We start from the raw sequence: 24,143 nt of genomic DNA on the forward strand, positions 1-24,143 counted from the left end.
AGAGAGCGAGAGCAGAGCGAGAGCAGAGAAAAGAGAGCGAGAGCAGAGAGAGAGCAGAGAGAGCAGAGAGAGCAGAGCTATGTTGCTATAGTAACCCCGCATTACAACAATCTGTTGCTATAGTGACCCTGCATTACAACAATCTGTTGCTATAGTGACCCTGCATTACAACACTATGTTGCTATAGTGACCCTGCATTACAACACTCTGTTGCTATAGTGACCCTGCATCACAACACTCTGTTGCTATAGTGACCCTGCATTACAACACTATGTTGCTATAGTGACCCTGCATCACAACACTATGTTGCTATAGTGACCCTGCATTACAACAATCTGTTGCTATAGTAACCCTGCATCACAACACTCTGTTGTACAATTTGTTTAATTCTATTCCACATATTTAATTGTTTGTATTTCATTTCATATTAGTTTCATGTTTCAACCAGTCGCAGGTTAACGTCAACCTGACAGAGGAAACGTAACATCAATAACCAAACTGTTTTCACAATTAACATGCTTTTCTTGTTTCAACTATGTTTTATTATGAAAAGTACAATATATCCTTGTATACTTGTACAACTATGGAGCGTATGTCCATATATAATTATACAATTTGTTATTCAACATAAAAGACAACAAATGATCACATTGGTATTTTAACGGTGTTATTGTCACAATTATAGGAAGACACGCATGTGTGTGTGTGTGTCCAGTGTGTGTGTGTGTGTGTGTCCAGTGTGTGTGTGTATCACTGACAGAGGGACACTGAGTCGCCATCCCACCAAACCCTAAACCCTGGATAGAGGGGCTCAGTGAATGTGGAGGTGAATGTGATCAGGTGGGTCAGTGTGTCAGAGGAGGCTCTATAGAAGGACAGAGTGCCGGCTGACCAGTCCAGATACACTCCTACTCTGTGGGAGCTGGAGGGGCGGACGTCTATGGTAGTGGGATTATTATTGTGCCAGGCAATGTAACTGTTGTCAGAGCAGAACAGACTCCAGGACTTTTCATTCCATCCAAGACAACAGTCCTTAAACCATCCTCTCCTGTTGATTCCTTTATATGTCACTCCTATATTAACCCTCCCACTCCACTCTACCTCCCAGTAACAGCGCCCAGTCAGACCCTCTCTACACAGCACCTGTCTACGGTCCTCAAATCTCTCTGGGTGATCAGGATATGGCTGCTTCTCTGTCCTACATGTCACCTTTCTGTTCTCCTCAGACAGAGAGAGGAGTCTGTTTACTGTGTTTGGGTCCAGTGTGAGATCACAGACATCTGATGGATGAAACCAGACACAATATTAGAAATCATCATCATTCACATTAGAATGTTAACTCACTTTTCACTAATTCATTTAATGTAGATGTTTCTAGGTATCAAAAGGAGAAGTTAAGGTAACTTGAGACTTGTTGAATGATCATATGTTATACTATATGGTAATATAAAACACACTTATTCCCATTAATCACACACACACACACACACACACACACACACACACACACACACACACACACACACACACACACACACACACACACACACACACACACACACACACACACACACACACACACACACACACACACACACACACACACACACACACCTGTATGCATCATGAACACAAACACACATTTCCTATGTAACACAAACGCGCCACACACGCACATAGACACACACATTGTCTAATCAACTCTTTGTAAACTTTGGTGTCCCTGATTTCTGCTTCTGTAGAACTACAGCTGATATTTAATATGACCAAATAAGTAATTATGGTGGTCTTTGACTTTGACTTAACTTGAATTAAGACTTATTCTTAGTAATATTCTTCACAGCAGTCAACACTCACATTTTCTAAGCCCAGGTTTCATTGTGTTCTCTCCACCATGTTCCACACTGTAGCGGTAAGCAGAAGAACAGACAGTCATTGAGGGATACACCTGAACACACACACACACACACACACACACACACACACACACACACACACACACACACACACACAGTCAGCATATAACTTTGTCCAAGTGGTGGTAAGAATGTTTGTCTTAACCAGCCTGATAAGTCAAACATGTCTGATATGAACATGGACATAAACCCTCTACATACTTGAGTTTCTCCAGTCTGCAGTGTGGATCCTCCAGTCCAGCAGAGAGCAGTCTGACTCCTGAGTCTCCTGGGTGATTGTAGCTCAGGTCCAGCTCTCTCAGGTGTGAGGGGTTTGACTCCAGAGCTGAGACCAGAGAAGCACAGCCTTCCTCTGTGACTAGACAGCCTGACAGCCTGCAAAGAGTCAAATCATATTAAGATACAGATACATCAGTGTCCTGAAACCTGCCATATATATTCATAAATTAATGTATCATCATTAAAAATGACAAATTATCAAAGTATTGACTGCAGATAGAAACATGTATAGTACAAATATTTGAGTAGACTGACCAGACCAGTTAAAAGCAGTATCAGTCAAAAGACAGACAGTGAGGTATCAGATTTAGATTGTATTGAGTTTACAGTCCACACCATATCTATTTTTACAGTGAAGCTAAAATTTTAAATGTGTCTCTATACTCCAACATTTTGGATTTCAGATCAAATGTTTCATTTGAGGTGACGGTATATAATGTCACCTTTTATTTGAGGGTATTTCATAAATATCTGTTTCACATTTAGAAATGAAAGCACTTTATGTATCTAGTCCCCATTTGAACAAGTCATAAATATTCTGACCAATTCACCTACAGTGTGTTAAAGTAATCAAAAGTGTAATATTTGGTCCCATATTCTTTGAACACAATGACTACATCAAGCCTGTGACTGCCATTATTGAGAAAGATCATTAATGAATCGTGAATAATAATGAGTGAGAGAGTTACAGAAGCTACAACAAAACATGCTAACCTCTCACCATTACCAATAACAGAGGATACAACAAAACATGCTAACCTCTCACCATTACCAATAACAGAGGCTACAACAAAACATGCTAACCTCTCACCATTACCAATAACAGAGGTTACAACAAAACATGCTAACCTCTCACCATTACCAATAACAGAGGATACAACAAAACATGCTAACCTCTCACCATTACCAATAACAGAGGATACAACAAAACATACTAACCTCTCACCATTACCAATAACAGAGGCTACAACAAAACATGCTAACCTCTCACCAATACCAATAACAGAGGCTACAACAAAACATACTAACCTCTCACCATTACCAATAACAGAGGCTACAACAAAACATGCTAACCTCTCACCATTACCAATAACAGAGGCTACAACAAAACATACTAACCTCTCACCATTACCAATAACAGAGACTACAACAAAACATGCTAACCTCTCACCATTACCAATAACAGAGACTACAACAAAACATGCTAACCTCTCACCATTACCAATAACAGAGGCTACAACAAAACATGCTAACCTCTCACCATTACCAATAACAGAGACTACAACAAAACATGCTAACCTCTCACCATTACCAATAACAGAGGCTACAACAAAACATGCTAACCTCTCACCATTACCAATAACAGAGACTACAACAAAACATGCTAACCTCTCACCATTACCAATAACAGAGGCTACAACAAAACATGCTAACCTCTCACCATTACCAATAACAGAGGCTACAACAAAACATGCTAACCTCTCACCATTACCAATAACAGAGACTACAACAAAACATGCTAACCTCTCACCATTACCAATAACAGAGGATACAACAAAACATGCTAACCTCTCACCATTACCAATAACAGAGGCTACAACAAAACATGCTAACCTCTCACCATTACCAATAACAGAGGCTACAACAAAACATGCTAACCTCTCACCATTACCAATAACAGAGACTACAACAAAACATGCTAACCTCTCACCATTACCAATAACAGAGGCTACAACAAAACATGCTAACCTCTCACCATTACCAATAACAGAGACTACAACAAAACATGCTAACCTCTCACCATTACCAATAACAGAGGCTACAACAAAACATGCTAACCTCTCACCATTACCAATAACAGAGGCTACAACAAAACATGCTAACCTCTCACCATTACCAATAACAGAGACTACAACAAAACATACTAACCTCTCACCATTACCAATAACAGAGACTACAACAAAACATACTAACCTCTCACCATTACCAATAACAGAGACTACAACAAAACATGCTAACCTCTCACCATTACCAATAACAGAGACTACAACAAAACATGCTAACCTCTCACCATTACCAATAACAGAGACTACAACAAAACATGTTAACCTCTCACCATTACCAATAACAGAGGCTACAACAAAACATGCTAACCTCTCACCATTACCAATAACAGAGGCTACAACAAAACATGCTAACCTCTCACCATTACCAATAACAGAGGCTACAACAAAACATGCTAACCTCTCACCATTACCAATAACAGAGGCTACAACAAAACATGCTAACCTCTCACCATTACCAATAACAGAGACTACAACAAAACATGCTAACCTCTCACCATTACCAATAACAGAGACTACAACAAAACATGCTAATCTCTCACCATTACCAATAACAGAGGCTACAACAAAACATGCTAACCTCTCACCATTACCAATAACAGAGGCTACAACAAAACATGCTAAACTCTCACCATTACCAATAACAGAGGCTACAACAAAACATGCTAACCTCTCACCATTACCAATAACAGAGACTACAACAAAACAGACTAACCTCTCACCATTACCAATAACAGAGGCTACAACAAAACATGCTAACCTCTCACCATTACCAATAACAGAGACTACAACAAAACATGCTAACCTCTCACCATTACCAATAACAGAGACTACAACAAAACATGCTAACCTCTCACCATTACCAATAACAGAGACTACAACAAAACATACTAACCTCTCACCATTACCAATAACAGAGGCTACAACAAAACATGCTAACCTCTCACCATTACCAATAACAGAGGCTACAACAAAACATATTAACCTCTCACCATTACCAATAACAGAGACTACAACAAAGCATTCTAACCTCTCACCATTACCAGTAACAGAGGCTACAACAAAACATGCTAACCTCTCACCATTACCAATAACAGAGACTACAACAAAACAGACTAACCTCTCACCATTACCAATAACAGAGACTACAACAAAACATGCTAACCTCTCACCATTACCAATAACAGAGGCTACAACAAAACATGCTAACCTCTCACCATTACCAATAACAGAGGCTACAACAAAACATGCTAACCTCTCACCATTACCAATAACAGAGACTTTTATTTGATAGATGTGATAAAAACATCATAAAGTAGTTTTTTTCAACCGAGTTGTATCAGTTTCTTGAACGTTTATTGCGAGTTTTGGAATTTTCTTTTCTTTGCGTCAGGTGAAGTTGGGCACGTTTGCGCCACATGGCTAGCTATGGTTGCTAATTCGACAGGAGAAGAGGACATTCTAAAACCAAACAACGATTATTCTGGACCAAGGACTCCTTGTACAAGATTCTGATGGAAGCTCAGCAAAAGTAGGAACCATTTATGATGTTATTTCGTATTTCTGTGGAAAATGTTTAGTACTATTTTCTGCCCTTATTGCGGGCGCTGTCTCGCTATATCGTAAGCTGTATGTCGTACTAAAGTTATTTTTAAAAATCTAACACAGCGGTTGCATTAACTTCTTTGGGCTGCAGGGGCAGTATTGAGGAACTTGGATGAAAGGTGTTTCCTATTACTATTGGATAGGAAACACTCTCAAGTTTCTAGAACCGTTTGAATTATATCTGTGAGTAAAACAGAATCGAGGCTCTGTTCCAGGGCCTACCTAATCTTTTGCTTGAAATCTATTAGTATACTTGCACTTCATACACCTTCCACTAGATGTCAATAGGCTGTGAGAGGTGAAATGGGGTCTCTAGCTCTTTCTATGGTCAAAAGACAGCGCTTGGAATGACAGGACCCCAATTTCCTTTGTTCACGAAGACGCGGAAAGGACTTCCGGATTGGCTTCTGAAAAGCTGTTGTTATAGAAGGCTAATAGCTCCGGCTTTGATTTCATTTGATAAATGTGACAATATCATCGTAAAGTATGTTTTTCCAATATAGTTTAATCAGATTATTGAATTTTTTTCGGGAGTTTTGGCGTGTTCCGTTCTCTGAGTTTGTTGACGATGGAGAGCTTCGCGCCACTTGGCAAGATTTGCTTGCTAAATCGAGAGGGAAAAAGGCCGTTCTAAAACCAAACAACGATTGTTCTGGACGAAGGACCCCTTGTACAACATTCTGATGGAAGATCATCAAAAGTAGGACCCATTTATGATGTTATTTCATATATCTGTCGAACATGTGTACTATTAGTTTGCGCCCAGATTTTGGGCGCTCTCTCGCCATAACGTAAGCTGCATGTCGTAATGAAGTTATTTTTAGAATTCTAACACGGCGATTGCATTAAGAACTAAGCTATCTTTAATTTGCTGTCCAACATGTATTTTTTAGTAAAGTTTATGAATAGTTATTTGGTCAGAATAGGTGAGTGTCAGAAACATATACGGAGATTCTGGAAAATAATTGCTACATGGTCACATTGTATAACCTGATGAGGACAGAGGGCGCTGTTTTCACTTTGGGGGAAAATCGTGCCCAATTTAAATGGCCTCGTACTCAATTCTTGCTCGTACAATATGCATATTATTATTACTATTGGATAGAAAACACTCTCTAGTTTCTAAAACCGTTTGAATTTTGTCTGTGGGTAAAACAGAACTCATTTGGCAGCACACTTACTGACCAGGAAGTGGAAAGTCTGAATTCGATGCTCTGTTCAAGGACCTGCCTATAAATGGGCATGATACGTATGACTATACGTGCACGTCATACACCTTCCCCTAGATGTCAAGAGGAAGTGAGAGAAGAAATGAGTTGATTATCTCGGTCTGAGATGGAATGAATCCTCTTGGAATGATGTGTCCTCCATTTTCTGTTTTCTGCAAGGCGCGTGGAGGGACCTGTTATTGCCTTCTGAAAAGCTGTCGTTATAGGCGAATACTATCTCCGGCTTTGATTTTATTTGATACATGTCACAATATCATCGTAAAGTATGTTTTTTCAATATAGTTTTATTAGATTATTGAAATTTTTTCGGGACGTTAGGCGTGTTGCTTTGTCTGCATATGTTCAGGAAGGATAGCTTCGCGCCACTTGGCCAGTGTGCTTGCTAATTCAAGAGGGAAAGAGGACGTTCTAATACCAAACAAAGACGGTTCTGGACAAAGGACCCCTTGTACAACATTCTGATGGAAGATCACCAAAAGTAGGACCCATTTTGGGATGCTATTTCATATATCTGTCGAACTGTGTACTAGTAGCTTTGCGCTCAGGTTTTGGGCATTCCCTTACCATAACTAAGTCTTATGTCGTAATGAAGATATTTTTAGAATTCTAACACTGCGATTGCATTAAGAACTAATGAATCTATCGTTTCCTATACAACATGTATTTTTTTGTAATGTTTATGAATAGCTATTTGGTCAGAATAGGTGAGAGTCTAAAAGAAATATCCGCACATTCTGGGAAAAAGATGCTACGTTAGCACATTGTATAACCACTGATTTCAGCTCAAAATATGCACATTTTCGAACAAAACATAAGTGTATGTATAACCTGTGGTTATAGGACTGTCATCTGAGGAAGGTTTATGAAGGTTAGTGAAATGTAATATCTTTTGCTGGTTTATTCGCTAACGCTAACGTGCCTATTGCTGTCGCTAACGTGCCTTGATGAATGAATGCGGTAGTGTGGTAGGCTATTGTAGTAAGCTAATATAATGCTATATTGTGTTTTCGCTGTAAAACACTTAAAAAAATCGGAAATATTGGCTGGATTCACAAGATGTTTGTCTTTAATTTGCTGTACACCATTGATTTTTCAGAAATGTTTTATGATGAGTATTTAGGTAATTCACGTTGGTCTCTATAATTACTCTGGCTGCTTCGGTGCTATTTTTGACGGTAGCTGTGATGGTAGCTGCAATGTAAAACTGATTTATACCTCAAATATGCAAATTTTTCGAACAAAACATCGATTTATTGTGTAACATGTTATAGGACTGTCATCTGATGAAGTTATTTCTAGGTTAGTTTGGTTGGATCTTGGTTAGTTATGTTGGTTTTGTGCATGCTACCTGTGCTGTGAAAAATTTCTGTCTTTTTTTGTATTTGGTGGTGAGCTAACATAAATATACGTGGTGTTTTCGCTGTAAAACATTTAAAAAATCGGACATGTTGGCTGGATTCACAAGATGTGTATCTTTCATTTGCTGTATTGGACTTGTTAATGTGTGAAAGTTAAATAATCCTAAAAACTATTTCTTGAATTTCGCGCTCTGCCTTTTCAGTGGAATGTGGGAGGAGTTCCGCTAGCGGAACCCCTGGGCCAGACAGGATAACCACGGATTTCAGCTCTAAATATGCACATTTTCGAACAAACCATATATGTATTGTGTAATATGATGTTATAGGACTCTCATCTGATGATGTTTGAGAAGGTTAGTGAAAAAATTAATATCTTTTGATGGTTGATTCGATATCGCTAACGTGCCTAACGAATCAATGCTGTTGCGTGGTTGGCTATTGTAGTAAGCTAATATAATGCTATATTGTGTTTTTGCTGTAAAACACTTAAAGAATCTGAAATATTGGCTGGATTCACAAGATGTTTGTCTTTAATTTGCTGTACACCATGTATTTTTCATAAATGTTTTATGATGAGTATTTAGGTATTTCAATTTGGTCTCTGTAATTGTCATAGTTGAAGTGTACCTATGATGAAAATTCATCTTTTTAAGTGGGAGAACTTGCACAATTGGTGGCTGACTGAATACTTTTTTGCCCCACTGTATATATATATATATATATATATATATATATATATATATATATATATACTAATATATAAATTATATATATATGAATTATATATATATATATATATATATATATAGTGGGGTAAAAAAGTATTCAGTCAGCCACCAATTGTGTTTGTTATGCAATGCATTATTATTTTATGGTTGTAAGTGGTAAAATGAACTAGAAAATGTTATATTTTGCAATTCTGAGAAATTACTACTTTAGTAGGGAATTACACATTATTCCGTACTACTGCAGTTACTACATAAGTCCAATAGATGGCAGCATAAGACCACAAATGACATTTCAGAAGATTAGTTTTCTCCCTGGATACACCACTACTCCCCCTCACAGGAAAACTCCTATGTTCGCTTCTTTCTGTCCCTTTCCACACTGCTAACGCAAGAGGAAGGACTGAAAAAGCATTTAACAGATTACTGTGATAATATGAGTAATATGATGTTGATTCATGTTTAATATTACATGTTTTTATGGTCATTTTTTAAAATTATACTTCACGAATGTACAGCGTTTGACAGTGAATGTACCTGGGAGAAAAAAAATTCTCGACCAGAGGTGACTAAATTAATATTAAGACTTATTGATCATCATTATAGTAATGGTCAAATTCATCAACCAGCGGCGAGCCTTCTCACGCAAGCGAGGGGCATGGTAAATTTACAAACCGGGAGGGTTGCATTGTGTATTGGTGGTTGCATGCTATTTTATGTCAATCATATTGCTGCTTGTAGCCTATAACGGATGTTTCATGGTCTTATGCTGCCATCTATCGGAAATATTTAGCAATTAAAAGTTAGTAATTCACTTACAGACATTGGTGAGGCTGCTGAGAATTAAAAAAATGGAACGTGTCCAGCCTGCTTGAGGCTCCCCGAAAGTAATATTCAAAAGATTGATCAAATCAAATCGAAGTTTATATGTCACGTGCACCGAATACAACAGGTGTAGACCTTACAGTGAAATGCTTACTTACAGCCTCTAACCAATGGTGCCAAAAAAAGGTGTGTGTGTGTGTGTGTGTGTATGTGTGTGTGTGTGTGTGTGTGTGTGTGTGTGTGTGTGTGTGTGTGTGTGTGTGTGTGTGTGTGTGTGTGTGTGTGTGTGTGTGTGTGTGTGTGTGTGTGTGTGTGTGTGTGTGTGTGTGTCTGTGTAGGTAAGTAAAGAAATAAAACAACAGTAGAAAGACATTTGAAAAAAGAGTAGCAAGGCTATATACAGACACCTGTTAGTCAGCTTATTGAGGTAGTATGTACATGTAGGTATCGTTAAAGTGACTATGCATAGATGATGAACAGAGAGTAGCAGAAGCGTAAAAAGAGGGGTTGGCGGATGGTGGGACACAATGCAGATAGCCTGGTTAGCCAATGTGTGGGAGCACTGGTTGGTCGGGCCATTTAGGTAGTATGTAAATTAATGTATAGTTAAAGTGACTATGCATATAAGATAAACAGAGAGTACCAGCAGCGTAAAAGAGGGGTTGGGGGGGGAACACAATGCAAATAGTCCGGGTAACCATTTGGTTACCTGTTCAGGAGTCTTATGGCTTGGGGGTAAAAACTGTTGAGAAGCGGTTTTGTTCTAGACTTGGCACTCCGGTACCGCTTGCTATGCGGTAGTAGAGAGAACAGTCTATGACTGGGGTGGCTGGGGTCTTTGACAATTTTTAGGGCCTTCCTCTGACACCGGCTGGTTTAGAGGTCCTGGATGCAGCTTTGCCCCAGTGATGTACTGGGCCGTACGCACTACCCTCTGAAGTGCCTTGCGGTCGGAGGCCGAGCAATTGCCGTACCAGGCAGTGATGGAACCGGTCAGGATGCTCTCGATGTTGCAGCTGTAGAACCTTTTGAGGATCTCAGGACCCATGCCAAATCTTTTTAGTTTCCTGACGGGGAATAGGCTTTGTCGTGTCCTCTTCACGACTGTCTTGGTGTGTTTGGACCAATCTAGTTTGTTGTTGATGTGGACACCAAGGAATTTGAAGCTCTCAACCTGCTCCACTACAGCCCCGTCAATGAGAATGGGGGCGTGCTCGGTGCTCCTTTTCCTGTAGTCCACAATCATCTCCTTAGTCTTGGTTACGTTGAGGGATAGGTTGTTATTCTGGCACCACCCGGACAGGTCTCTGACCTCCTCCATGGACACTGAGGGGTTAAACACTAAAGTTACCATCTATCTAGTGAAGAGAGGAGAACCGGACAGAGATATCCAGCATCCGTCAACGAGAGAGGGAGGATAGGATAACTAGGATGCTGCTGGTAGAGTAGCTAGCTAGCTTACCTAGCTGTCGTTCGCCTGTCTCAAGGATGATGACGAATCCGGTGAACCACAAATTGAAACAAGGATAGCGAGTGAAAAGGATCTGGCTACACTCATACTGTCCCTGAACGTTAAGCAAAAAGCAAATTGAACAATACAATTTTGCGTCTCAACACTGTAGCAAATTCTGTCGTTATTCAAGTCTCTGCTTGTATCTCAGATCACTGGTCACCATAGCAGCACCCACCCGTAGCATGCGCTCCAGCAGGTATATCTCACATATCACCCCCAAAGCCAATTCTTCCTTTGGCTGCCTCTCCTTCCAGTTCTCTGCTGCCAATGACTGGATCGAACTGCAAAAATCTCTGAAGCTGGAGACTCCCTCACTAGCTTTAAGCACCAGCTGACATAGCAGCTCACAGACCAGTGCACATGTACATAGCTCATCTGTAAATAGCCCATCCAATCTACCTCATCCCCATAATGTATTTATTTATTTATCTTGCTCCCTTGCACCCCATTATCTCAACTTGCACATTAATCTTCTCCACAGCGTACGATTCCAGTGTTTAATTTACCTTCTCCGTTATGCAATCTGGTTTTAGTGCTGGTCATGGGTGCACCTCAGCCACGCTCAAGGTCCTAAACGATATCTTAACCGCCATCAATAAGAGACAATACTGTGCAGCCGTATTCATTGACCTGGCCAAGGCTTTCGAATCACCACATCCTCATCGGCAGACTCAACAGCCTAGGTTTCTCAAATGACTGCCTCGCCTGGTTCACCAACTACTTCTCAGATCGAGTTCAGTGTGTCAAATCGGAGGGCCTGTTGTCCGGGCCTCTGGCAGTCTCTATGGGGGTGCCACAGGGTTCAATTCTTGGACCTACTCTCTTCTCTGTATACATCAATGATGTCGCTCTTGCTGCTGGTGAGTCTCTGATCCACCTCTACGCAGATGACACCATTCTGTATACTTCTGGCCCTTCTTTGGACACTGTGTTAACTAACCTCTAGACGAGCTTCAATGCCATACAACTCTCCTTCCGTGGCCTCCAATTGCTCTTAAATACAAGTAAAACTAAATGCATGCTCTTCAACCGATCGCTGCCTGCACCTGCCCGCCCCTTCCAAAATCACTACTCTGGACGGTTCTGACTTAGAATATGTGGACAACTACAAATAACTAGGTGTCTGGTTAGACTGTTAACTCTCCTTCCACACTCATATCAAACATCTCCAATCCAAAGTTAAATCTAGAATTGGCTTCCTATTTCACAACAAAGCATCCTTCACTCATGCTGCCAAACATACCCTTGTAAAACTGACCATCCTACCAATCCTCGACTTCGGCGATGTCATTTACAAAATAGCCTCCAATACCCTACTCAATAAATTGGATGCAGTCTATCACAGTGCCATCTGTTTTGTCACCAAAGCCACATATACTACCCATCACTGTGACCTGTATGCTCTCATTGGCTGGCCCTCGCTTCATACTTGTCGCCAAACCCACTTGCTCCAGGTCATCTACAAGACCCTGCTAGGTAAAGTCCCCTCTTATCTAAGCTCGCTGGTCACCATAGCAGCACCCACCTGTAGCACGCGCTCCAGCAGGTACAGTGGGGAGAACAAGTATTTGAAACACTGCCGATTTTGCAGGTTTTCCTACTTACAAAGCATGTAGAGGTCTGTAATTTTTATCATAGGTACACTTTAACTGTGAGAGACGGAATCTAAAACAAAAATCCAGAAAATCACATTGTATGATTTTTAAGAAATTAATTTGCATGACGTAAGTATTTGATACATCAGATTTCAGATTTCAAAAAAGCTTTACGGAAAAAGCAATCCATGCAATAATCTGAGGTCGGCGCTCCGAGCCCAATCGAGACAAAAATATCAAGACACTTACCTTTGATGATCTTCATCAGAATGCACTTCCAGGAATCCCAGTTCCACAAACAATGTTTGTTTTGTTTGATCATTTATGTCCAAATTCCTCCTTGTTGTTTTAGCGTTCAGTACACTTTCCAAACTCACGATGAGCGGGCCAGTCCAGCGGAAAGTACGGACGAAAAGTTAAAAAAGTTATATTACACTCCGTAAAAACATGACAAACGAATAATTGAATCAATCTTTAGGATGTTTTTAACATAATTCTTCAATATTGTTCCAACCGGAGAATTCCTTTGTCTTCAGAAGTGCGATGGAACAGAGCTCGCTCTCACATGAATGCACATGGTCAGCGCATGTCCTCTGTCATTCGGCCCCACTTCACTGTAGAAGCATCAGACAAGGCTCTAAAGACTGTTGACATCTAGTGGAAGCCTTAGGAAGTGCAACATGACCAATATCCCACTGTATCTTCAATTGGAGTTGAGTTGAAAATTGACCAACCTCAGATTTCCCACTTCCTGGTTGGATTTTTTCTCCGGTTTTTGCCTGCCATGTGAGTTCTGTTATGCTCACAGACATCATTCAAACAGTTTTAGAAACTTCAAAGTGTTTTCTATCCAAATCCACCAATAATATGCATATTCTAGCTTTTATGACTGTGTAGCAGGCTGTTTACTCTGGACATGTTTTTCGTCCGGACATGAACATAATGCCTCTTACCCCAAAGAAGTTAAGCAATATAGATTTTTGTATTTTTTTGGTTTAAACAGGAGTGAAGTGTGTTGATATAACGGTAATATTGTCAAAATTCCGCTTGTAACAATGATCAGAATTAGTAAAAACTATAAGGTTATACATTCTATAGATGTGTGTGTGTGTTGGTGAGAAAGCAACATTTCATATACAAAAAATCGATGAATTTAAATCTTAGGACAACAATATTTTACAGACACATGAAGGTCCCCATAAGCAATAATTTCTGATGAAAAATAACACGTGAAAAAATTGTGGATAGAACACTTTAGAAACCAACTCTTTATAAGTTCTTAAACAATATTGTCATCTCACCTCTTAGATTTGGTGTCATGTTCCCCAGAGAGACTCATTTTAGAGGCAGGGCCCCCCTCCTCTCTCTCCCCAGAGAGACGCCTTTTAGGGGCAGGGCCCCCCTCCTCTCTCTCCCCAGAGAGACTCATTCTAGAGGCAGGGCCCCCCTCCTCTCTCTTCCCAGAGAGACTCATTTTAGAGCACTGACCCCTAAACAGAGATCCAACATGTTGGTTGTGGTTAACACAGTGACAACTGGTCCCGTGTGGCTCAGTTGGTAGAGCATGGCGCTTGCAACGCCAGGGTTGTGGGTTCAATTCCCACGGGGGGACCAGGATGAATATGTATGAACTTTCCAATGTGTAAGTCGCTCTGGATAAGAGCGTCTGCTAAATGACTTAAATGTAAAATGTAAATGTAACTAAACAGAGATCCAACATGTTGGTTGTGGTTAACACATTGAGAGATCCAACATGTTGGTTGTGGTTAACACAGTGACAACTAAACAGAGATCCAACATGTTGGTTGTGGTTAACACAGTGACAACTAAACAGAGATCCAACATGTTGGTTGTGGTTAACACAGTGACAACTAAACAGAGATCCAGCATGTTGGTTGTGGTTAACACAGTGACAACTAATTATTGAAGGTCAATTGTTCTATTTGATTCATTATCTCTTAGAAATAAAACATTTACTAACAGATACATCCAAACAGTCAGGTGATTTAATTAATAGATAACTAATAATAATAATACCAATATAATAAGAGTAATATTAATAATAATAATAATGTCCCACTTTCTCTTAATAATTCCTCTCATTCTAGTGTGTTGCTTTGTTCAACAGGTCTGATATTATTCTGCTGTTACTGAATTCAGTTCATAATAACAATGAAAAGTCTGTTCAGTGGTTTCATACCAAACTACACAGGAAGCAGGAGCTCATTGTAATTTAGAAAACAACAAATGATCTGATATTCTGAAAGATGATTTAGAACTGTGATACATTAACATTTTGACAAATGGTAAAATAACCACGATATACAAATCGTATAATACGATATAGGAACAACATGTTTTTGAATTTGATTTGCCTACGCCCAGTTAGCGCCATTTTGTATGATTGAACTGTCACGTAGCTGTCCCAGGTGAAATGGACTGTTAGATCTGAGTGTTTAACTGTCATTCACTTTACTAAAATAACACCATACATTTAATGTCTCTACACACTTTACAATAATCCCTGGGAAGATTCTTACCTTGTAGCCTGAATTCACAACCAGAACATGTCAAGTCATTGAGATATTTTCCGTTGTGCTGAGAGATCACCTTCCTGATGACAAGTGTCTCTGTATCTATGTTCTAGGTACAGTTGATCTTTGGATGTAATAATATCTGGTCAAAGTCTAGTGACACAACACCATAGTATATCAGAAACATAACAGCAGTTTAACCTTTGGCCAGTAAAGGACATGGAATACTATAAAACAGGGTTTGTCAACTAGGTTTGGTAAAAGTCGGCGGGCCAGAACATAATTAGCATATATATTAGCACAATGAATAGGCTGAATTAATGAATAGGCCTACACTACACATTTAACAACAGTTTAACACATTTGATTAGTACATAATACATTCAGTGACAATAAAATAATTTAGATCTGATTAAGTTCATGTTTGTATTGAAAATGTCACTGTTTGCAATCTCAGACGGCATTATGAATCTAAGCATGGTACTTTCAAAGTCTTCCCGCCCCAGACAGAAGCCAGACGCAGAAAAATGTAATCCTTAACTACAAGCTGCAAACATGGCAGTAGAATCCTCCTTCGTGGCCTGACCCAACAACAGAAGTTCACACGGCAGTAGAATCCTACTTCGTGGCCTGACCCAACAACAGAAGGTCACACGGCAGTAGAATCCTCCTTCGTGGCCTGACCCAACAACAGAAGGTCTAACGGCAGTAGAATCCTCCTTCGTGGCCTGACCCAACAACAGAAGGTCACACGGCAGTAGAATCCTCCTTCGTGGCCTGACCCAACATCAGAAGGTCACACGGCAGTAGAATCCTCCTTCGTGGCCTGACCCAACAACAGAAGGTCACACGGCAGTAGAATCCTCCTTCGTGGCCTGACCCAACAACAGAATGTCACACGGCAGTAGAATCCTCCTTCGTGTCCTGACCCAACAACAGAAGGTCACACGGCAGTAGAATCCTCCTTCGTGGCCTGACCCAACAACAGAAGGTCACACGGCAGTAGAATCCCCCTTCGTGGCCTGACCCAACAACAGAAGGTCACACGGCAGTAGAATCCTCCTTCGTGGCCTGACCCAACAACAGAAGGTCACACGGCAGTAGAATCCTCCTTCGTGGCCTGACCCAACAACAGAAGGTCACACGGCAGTAGAATCCTAACCTAACCAATCACAACATGCCCTTCACAGACACAGAGCTGTTTAAAAAGTACATGGTGACAGTTTTGGAGGGATTGGCTACAGACAAGTCAATGGATAGCATCATTGTGTCTGTCAAACAGGTGCCCCTGTCTGCATCAACAGCCGGACACCGTGTCCGTGCTCTGGTGGATGACGTGCATAGGATTGTTCGTGAAGGGCTCAGTCAGGGTGAGCATTTTCCCTTGCTATTGATGAGAGAACTGTTGTTCCCCTGGCTATTGATGAGAGAACTGTTGTTCCCCTGGCTATTGATGAGAGAACTGTTGTTCCCCTGGCTATTGATGAGAGAACTGTTGTTCCCCTGGCTATTGACGAGAGAACTGTTGTTCCCCTGGCTATTGATGAGAGAACTGTTGTTCCCCTGGCTATTGATGAGAGAACTGTTGTTCCCCTGGCTATTGATGAGAGAACTGTTGTTCCCCTGGCTATTGATGAGAGTACTGTTGTTCCCCTGGCTATTGATGAGAGAACTGTTGTTCCCCTGGCTATTGATGAGAGTACTGTTGTTCCCCTGGCTATTGATGAGAGAACTGTTGTTCCCCTGGCTATTGATGAGAGAACTGTTGTTCCCCTGGCTATTGATGAGAGAACTGTTGTTCCCCTGGCTATTGATGAGAGAACTGTTGTTCCCCTGGCTATTGATGAGAGAACTGTTGTTCCCCTGGCTATTGATGAGAGAACTGTTGTTCCCCTGGCTATTGATGAGAGAACTGTTGTTCCCCTGGCTATTGATGAGAGAACTGTTGTTCCCCTGGCTATTGATGAGAGAACTGACAACACCGATGTAGCACAGTTGTGTGTTTATGTCCGTTATTTTCATGGAAATGACTTTAAAGAAGAGCTACTGGCACTGATTCCCCTGGAAGGACACCACCGGGGACGTTCCCCTGGAAGGACACACCACCGGGGACGTTCCCCTGGAAGGACACACCACCGGGGACGTTCCCCTGGAAGGACACACCACCGGAGACGTTCCCCTGGAAGGACACACAACCGGGGACGTTCCCCTGGAAGGACACACCACCGGGGACGTTTCCCTGGAAGGACACACCACCGGGGACGTTCCCCTGGAAGTACACACCACCGGGGACGTTCCCCTGGAAGGACACACCACCGGGGACGTTCCCCTGGAAGGACACACCACCGGAGACGTTCCCCTGGAAGGACACACAACCGGGGACGTTCCCCTGGAAGGACACACCACCGGGGACGTTTCCCTGGAAGGACACACCACCGGGGACGTTCCCAAGGAAGGACACACCACCGGGGACGTTCCCCTGGAAGGACACACCACCGGAGACGTTCCCCTGGAAGGACACACCACCGGGGACGTTCCCCTGGAAGGACACACCACCGGGGACGTTCCCCTGGAAGGACACACCACCGGGGACGTTCCCCTGGAAGGACACACCACCGGGGACGTTCCCCTGGAAGGACACACCACCAGGGACGTTCCCCTGGAAGGACACACCACCGGGAACATCCTATTCACAAAGCTGGAAGAATTGTTTACACAACATGGCTTGTCATTCGAAGAAGTCAACTCTGTTGTCTCCGACGGGGCTCCTGCTATGATGGACAGACACAGGGGCCTGGTCAGCAGGATGAAGGAGATCACCCCACAAATGAATGGCTGGCATTGTCTCATGTGCTGTGTACCAGACTAAACATGGTCTACATTGTCTCATCCATCAGAGTGTGCTGTGTGTCAGACTAAACATGGTCTACATTGTCTCATCCATCAGAGTGTGCTGTGTACCAGACTAAACATGGTCTACATTGTCTCATCCATCAGAGTGTGCTGTGTACCAGACTAAACATGGTCTACATTGTCTCATCCATCAGTGTGTTGTGTACCAGACTAAACATGGTTTACATTGTCTCATCCATCAGAGTGTGCTGTGTGTCAGACTAAACATGGTTTACATTGTCTCATCCATCAGAGTGTGCTGTGTACCAGACTAAACATGGTTTACATTGTCTCATCCATCAGAGTGTGCTGTGTACCAGACTAAACATGGTTTACATTGTCTCATCCATCAGAGTGTGCTGTGTACCAGACTAAACATGGTTTACATTGTCTCATCCATCAGAGTGTGCTGTGTACCAGACTAAACATGGTCTACATTGTCTCATCCATCAGAGTGTGCTGTGTACCAGACTAAACATGGTTTACATTGTCTCATCCATCAGAGTGTGCTGTGTACCAGACTAAACATGATTTACATTGTCTCATCCATCAGAGTGTGCTGTGTACCAGACTAAACATGGTCTACATTGTCTCATCCATCAGAGTGTGCTGTGTGTCAGACTAAACATGGTTTACATTGTCTCATCCATCAGAGTGTGCTGTGTACCAGACTAAACATGGTCTACATTGTCTCATCCATCAGAGTGTGCTGTGTACCAGACTAAACATGGTTTACATTGTCTCATCCATCAGAGTGTGCTGTGTACCAGACTAAACATGGTTTACATTGTCTCATCCATCAGAGTGTGCTGTGTACCAGACTAAACATGGTTTACATTGTCTCATCCATCAGAGTGTGCTGTGTACCAGACTAAACATGGTTTACATTGTCTCATCCATCAGAGTGTGCTGTGTACCAGACTAAACATGGTTTACATTGTCTCATCCATCAGAGTGTGCTGTGTACCAGACTAAACATGGTCTACATTGTCTCATCCATCAGAGTGTGCTGTGTACCAGACTAAACATGGTCTACATTGTCTCATCCATCAGAGTGTGCTGTGTACCAGACTAAACATGGTTTACATTGTCTCATCCATCAGAGTGTGTCAGACTAAACATGGTTTACATTGTCTCATCCATCAGAGTGTGTTGTGTACCAGACTAAACATGGTCTACATTGTCTCATCCATCAGAGTGTGTTGTGTACCAGACTAAACATGGTTTACATTGTCTCATCCATCAGAGTGTGTTGTGTACCAGACTAAACATGGTCTACATTGTCTCATCCATCAGAGTGTGCTGTGTACCAGACTAAACATGGTTTACATTGTCTCATCCATCAGAGTGTGTTGTGTACCAGACTAAACATGGTTTACATTGTCTCATCCATCAGAGTGTGCTGTGTGCCAGACTAAACGTGGTTTACATTGTCTCATCCATCAGAGTGTGCTGTGTACCAGACTAAACATGGTTTACATTGTCTCATCCATCAGAGTGTGCTGTGTACCAGACTAAACATGGTCTACATTGTCTCATCCATCAGAGTGTGTCAGACTAAACATGGTTTACATTGTCTCATCCATCAGAGTGTGCTGTGTACCAGACTAAACATGGTTTACATTGTCTCATCCATCAGAGTGTGCTGTGTACCAGACTAAACATGGTCTACATTGTCTCATCCATCAGAGTGTGCTGTGTACCAGACTAAACATGGTTTACATTGTCTCATCCATCAGAGTGTGTTAGACTAAACATGGTTTACATTGTCTCATCCATCAGAGTGTGCTGTGTACCAGACTAAACATGGTTTACATTGTCTCATCCATCAGAGTGTGTTGTGTACCAGACTAAACATGGTTTACATTGTCTCATCCATCAGAGTGTGCTGTGTACCAGACTAAACATGGTTTACATTGTCTCATCCATCAGAGTGTGCTGTGTGTCAGACTAAACATGGTTTACATTGTCTCATCCATCAGAGTGTGCTGTGTGTCAGACTAAACATGGTTTACATTGTCTCATCCATCAGAGTGTGCTGTGTGTCAGACTAAACATGGTTTACATTGTCTCATCCATCAGAGTGTGTTGTGTACCAGACTAAACATGGTTTACATTGTCTCATCCATCAGAGTGTGCTGTGTACCAGACTAAACATGGTTTACATTGTCTCATCCATCAGAGTGTGCTGTGTACCAGACTAAACATGGTTTACATTGTCTCATCCATCAGAGTGTGCTGTGTACCAGACTAAACATGGTTTACATTGTCTCATCCATCAGAGTGTGCTGTGTACCAGACTAAACATGGTTTACATTGTCTCATCCATCAGAGTGTGCTGTGTGTCAGACTAAACATGGTTTACATTGTCTCATCCATCAGAGTGTGCTGTGTACCAGACTAAACATGATTTACATTGTCTCATCCATCAGAGTGTGCTGTGTACCAGACTAAACATGGTCTACATTGTCTCATCCATCAGAGTGTGCTGTGTGTCAGACTAAACATGGTTTACATTGTCTCATCCATCAGAGTGTGCTGTGTACCAGACTAAACATGGTCTACATTGTCTCATCCATCAGAGTGTGCTGTGTACCAGACTAAACATGGTTTACATTGTCTCATCCATCAGAGTGTGCTGTGTACCAGACTAAACATGGTTTACATTGTCTCATCCATCAGAGTGTGCTGTGTACCAGACTAAACATGGTTTACATTGTCTCATCCATCAGAGTGTGCTGTGTACCAGACTAAACATGGTTTACATTGTCTCATCCATCAGAGTGTGCTGTGTACCAGACTAAACATGGTCTACATTGTCTCATCCATCAGAGTGTGCTGTGTACCAGACTAAACATGGTCTACATTGTCTCATCCATCAGAGTGTGCTGTGTACCAGACTAAACATGGTTTACATTGTCTCATCCATCAGAGTGTGTCAGACTAAACATGGTTTACATTGTCTCATCCATCAGAGTGTGTTGTGTACCAGACTAAACATGGTCTACATTGTCTCATCCATCAGAGTGTGTTGTGTACCAGACTAAACATGGTTTACATTGTCTCATCCATCAGAGTGTGTTGTGTACCAGACTAAACATGGTTTACATTGTCTCATCCATCAGAGTGTGCTGTGTACCAGACTAAACATGGTTTACATTGTCTCATCCATCAGAGTGTGCTGTGTACCAGACTAAACATGGTCTACATTGTCTCATCCATCAGAGTGTGCTGTGTACCAGACTAAACATGGTCTACATTGTCTCATCCATCAGAGTGTGCTGTGTACCAGACTAAACATGGTTTACATTGTCTCATCCATCAGAGTGTGCTGTGTACCAGACTAAACATGGTTTACATTGTCTCATCCATCAGAGTGTGCTGTGTGCCAGACTAAACGTGGTTTACATTGTCTCATCCATCAGAGTGTGCTGTGTACCAGACTAAACATGGTTTACATTGTCTCATCCATCAGAGTGTGCTGTGTACCAGACTAAACATGGTCTACATTGTCTCATCCATCAGAGTGTGTCAGACTAAACATGGTTTACATTGTCTCATCCATCAGAGTGTGCTGTGTACCAGACTAAACATGGTTTACATTGTCTCATCCATCAGAGTGTGTTAGACTAAACATGGTTTACATTGTCTCATCCATCAGAGTGTGCTGTGTACCAGACTAAACATGGTTTACATTGTCTCATCCATCAGAGTGTGTTAGACTAAACATGGTTTACATTGTCTCATCCATCAGAGTGTGCTGTGTACCAGACTAAACATGGTTTACATTGTCTCATCCATCAGAGTGTGCTGTGTACCAGACTAAACATGGTTTACATTGTCTCATCCATCAGAGTGTGCTGTGTGTCAGACTAAACATGGTCTACATTGTCTCATCCATCAGAGTGTGTTGTGTACCAGACTAAACATGGTTTACATTGTCTCATCCATCAGAGTGTGCTGTGTGTCAGACTAAACATGGTTTACATTGTCTCATCCATCAGAGTGTGTTGTGTACCAGACTAAACATGGTCTACATTGTCTCATCCATCAGAGTGTGTTGTGTACCAGACTAAACATGGTCTACATTGTCTCATCCATCAGAGTGTGCTGTGTACCAGACTAAACATGGTCTACATTGTCTCATCCATCAGAGTGTGTTGTGTACCAGACTAAACATGGTCTACATTGTCTCATCCATCAGAGTGTGCTGTGTACCAGACTAAACATGGTTTACATTGTCTCATCCATCAGAGTGTGCTGTGTACCAGACTAAACATGGTTTACATTGTCTCATCCATCAGAGTGTGCTGTGTACCAGACTAAACATGGTTTACATTGTCTCATCCATCAGAGTGTGCTGTGTACCAGACTAAACATGGTTTACATTGTCTCATCCATCAGAGTGTGCTGTTTGTCAGACTAAACATGGTTTACATTGTCTCATCCATCAGAGTGTGCTGTGTACCAGACTAAACATGGTCTACATTGTCTCATCCATCAGAGTGTGCTGTGTACCAGACTAAACATGGTTTACATTGTCTCATCCATCAGAGTGTGCTGTGTACCAGACTAAACATGGTTTACATTGTCTCATCCATCAGAGTGTGCTGTGTGTCAGACTAAACATGGTCTACATTGTCTCATCCATCAGAGTGTGTTGTGTACCAGACTAAACATGGTTTACATTGTCTCATCCATCAGAGTGTGCTGTGTACCAGACTAAACATGGTTTACATTGTCTCATCCATCAGAGTGTGCTGTGTACCAGACTAAACATGGTTTACATTGTCTCATCCATCAGAGTGTGCTGTGTGTCAGACTAAACATGGTCTACATTGTCTCATCCATCAGAGTGTGCTGTGTACCAGACTAAACATGGTTTACATTGTCTCATCCATCAGAGTGTGCTGTGTACCAGACTAAACATGGTTTACATTGTCTCATCCATCAGAGTGTGCTGTGTACCAGACTAAACATGGTTTACATTGTCTCATCCATCAGAGTGTGCTGTGTGTACCAGACTAAACATGGTTTACATTGTCTCATCCATCAGAGTGTGCTGTGTACCAGACTAAACATGGTTTACATTGTCTCATCCATCAGAGTGTGCTGTGTGTCAGACTAAACATGGTCTACATTGTCTCATCCATCAGAGTGTGTTGTGTACCAGACTAAACATGGTTTACATTGTCTCATCCATCAGAGTGTGCTGTGTACCAGACTAAACATGGTTTACATTGTCTCATCCATCAGAGTGTGCTGTGTACCAGACTAAACATGGTTTACATTGTCTCATCCATCAGAGTGTGCTGTGTACCAGACTAAACATGGTTTACATTGTCTCATCCATCAGAGTGTGCTGTGTACCAGACTAAACATGGTTTACATTGTCTCATCCATCAGAGTGTGCTGTGTACCAGACTAAACATGGTTTACATTGTCTCATCCATCAGAGTGTGCTGTGTACCAGACTAAACATGGTTTACATTGTCTCATCCATCAGAGTGTGCTGTGTACCAGACTAAACATGGTCTACATTGTCTCATCCATCAGAGTGTGCTGTGTACCAGACTAAACATGGTCTACATTGTCTCATCCATCAGAGTGTGCTGTGTACCAGACTAAACATGGTCTACATTGTCTCATCCATCAGAGTGTGTTGTGTACCAGACTAAACGCTGAGCTAAATGATGTGATGGATAAAGTCATACGAATAATCAACTTTGTCAGGGGGACATCAAGCAACACAACATCGTCTTTTCCGCAAGCTGGTGACAGGATCAGAGGAGGCCATCAGGATGATCTCCTGCTTCACAACAACGTGC

The 24,143-nt window shown here is 41.6% G+C and overlaps 3 protein-coding genes across 5 annotated transcripts in view; 1 reads left to right on the plus strand and 2 right to left on the minus strand.

Moving 5' to 3' along the window:
- Window positions 1-24,143, plus strand: part of LOC139568040 (NLR family CARD domain-containing protein 3-like) — a 282,966-nt gene that overhangs the window by 146,983 nt on the left and 111,840 nt on the right. The gene's annotated exons all lie outside the window — the stretch shown is intronic.
- Window positions 1-24,143, minus strand: part of LOC139536393 (NLR family CARD domain-containing protein 3-like) — a 95,685-nt gene that overhangs the window by 20,039 nt on the left and 51,503 nt on the right. The window lies entirely within an intron of this gene.
- On the minus strand, window positions 517-14,386 carry LOC139555792 (stonustoxin subunit beta-like). Its single transcript, XM_071369539.1, has 4 exons — window positions 14,191-14,386; window positions 2,118-2,291; window positions 1,858-1,904; window positions 517-1,280 (listed from the first exon to the last, which is right to left on the minus strand). Exons 1-4 carry the CDS (start codon window positions 14,361-14,363, stop codon window positions 751-753), a joined length of 924 nt encoding a protein of 307 aa, XP_071225640.1. The 5' UTR covers window positions 14,364-14,386; the 3' UTR covers window positions 517-750.

The sequence above is a fragment of the Salvelinus alpinus genome, chromosome 1 (assembly GCF_045679555.1).
Source record: "Salvelinus alpinus chromosome 1, SLU_Salpinus.1, whole genome shotgun sequence".
Classification (NCBI taxonomy): domain Eukaryota; kingdom Metazoa; phylum Chordata; class Actinopteri; order Salmoniformes; family Salmonidae; genus Salvelinus; species Salvelinus alpinus.

Excerpts from the sequence above, each read along its gene's own strand:
- LOC139555792 (XM_071369539.1), bottom strand. The coding sequence starts at position 14,363 with ATGAGTCTCTCTGGGAAGAGAGAGGAGGGGGGCCCTGCCTCTAGAATG. Across the intron at positions 2,292-14,190 it reads CATGACACCAAATCTAAGAG|GCTGTCAGGCTGTCTAGTCA; the intron begins GTGAGATGACAA and ends GACTCTTTGCAG. Across the intron at positions 1,905-2,117 it reads TGCAGACTGGAGAAACTCAA|TGTGGAACATGGTGGAGAGA; the intron begins GTATGTAGAGGG and ends TTACCGCTACAG.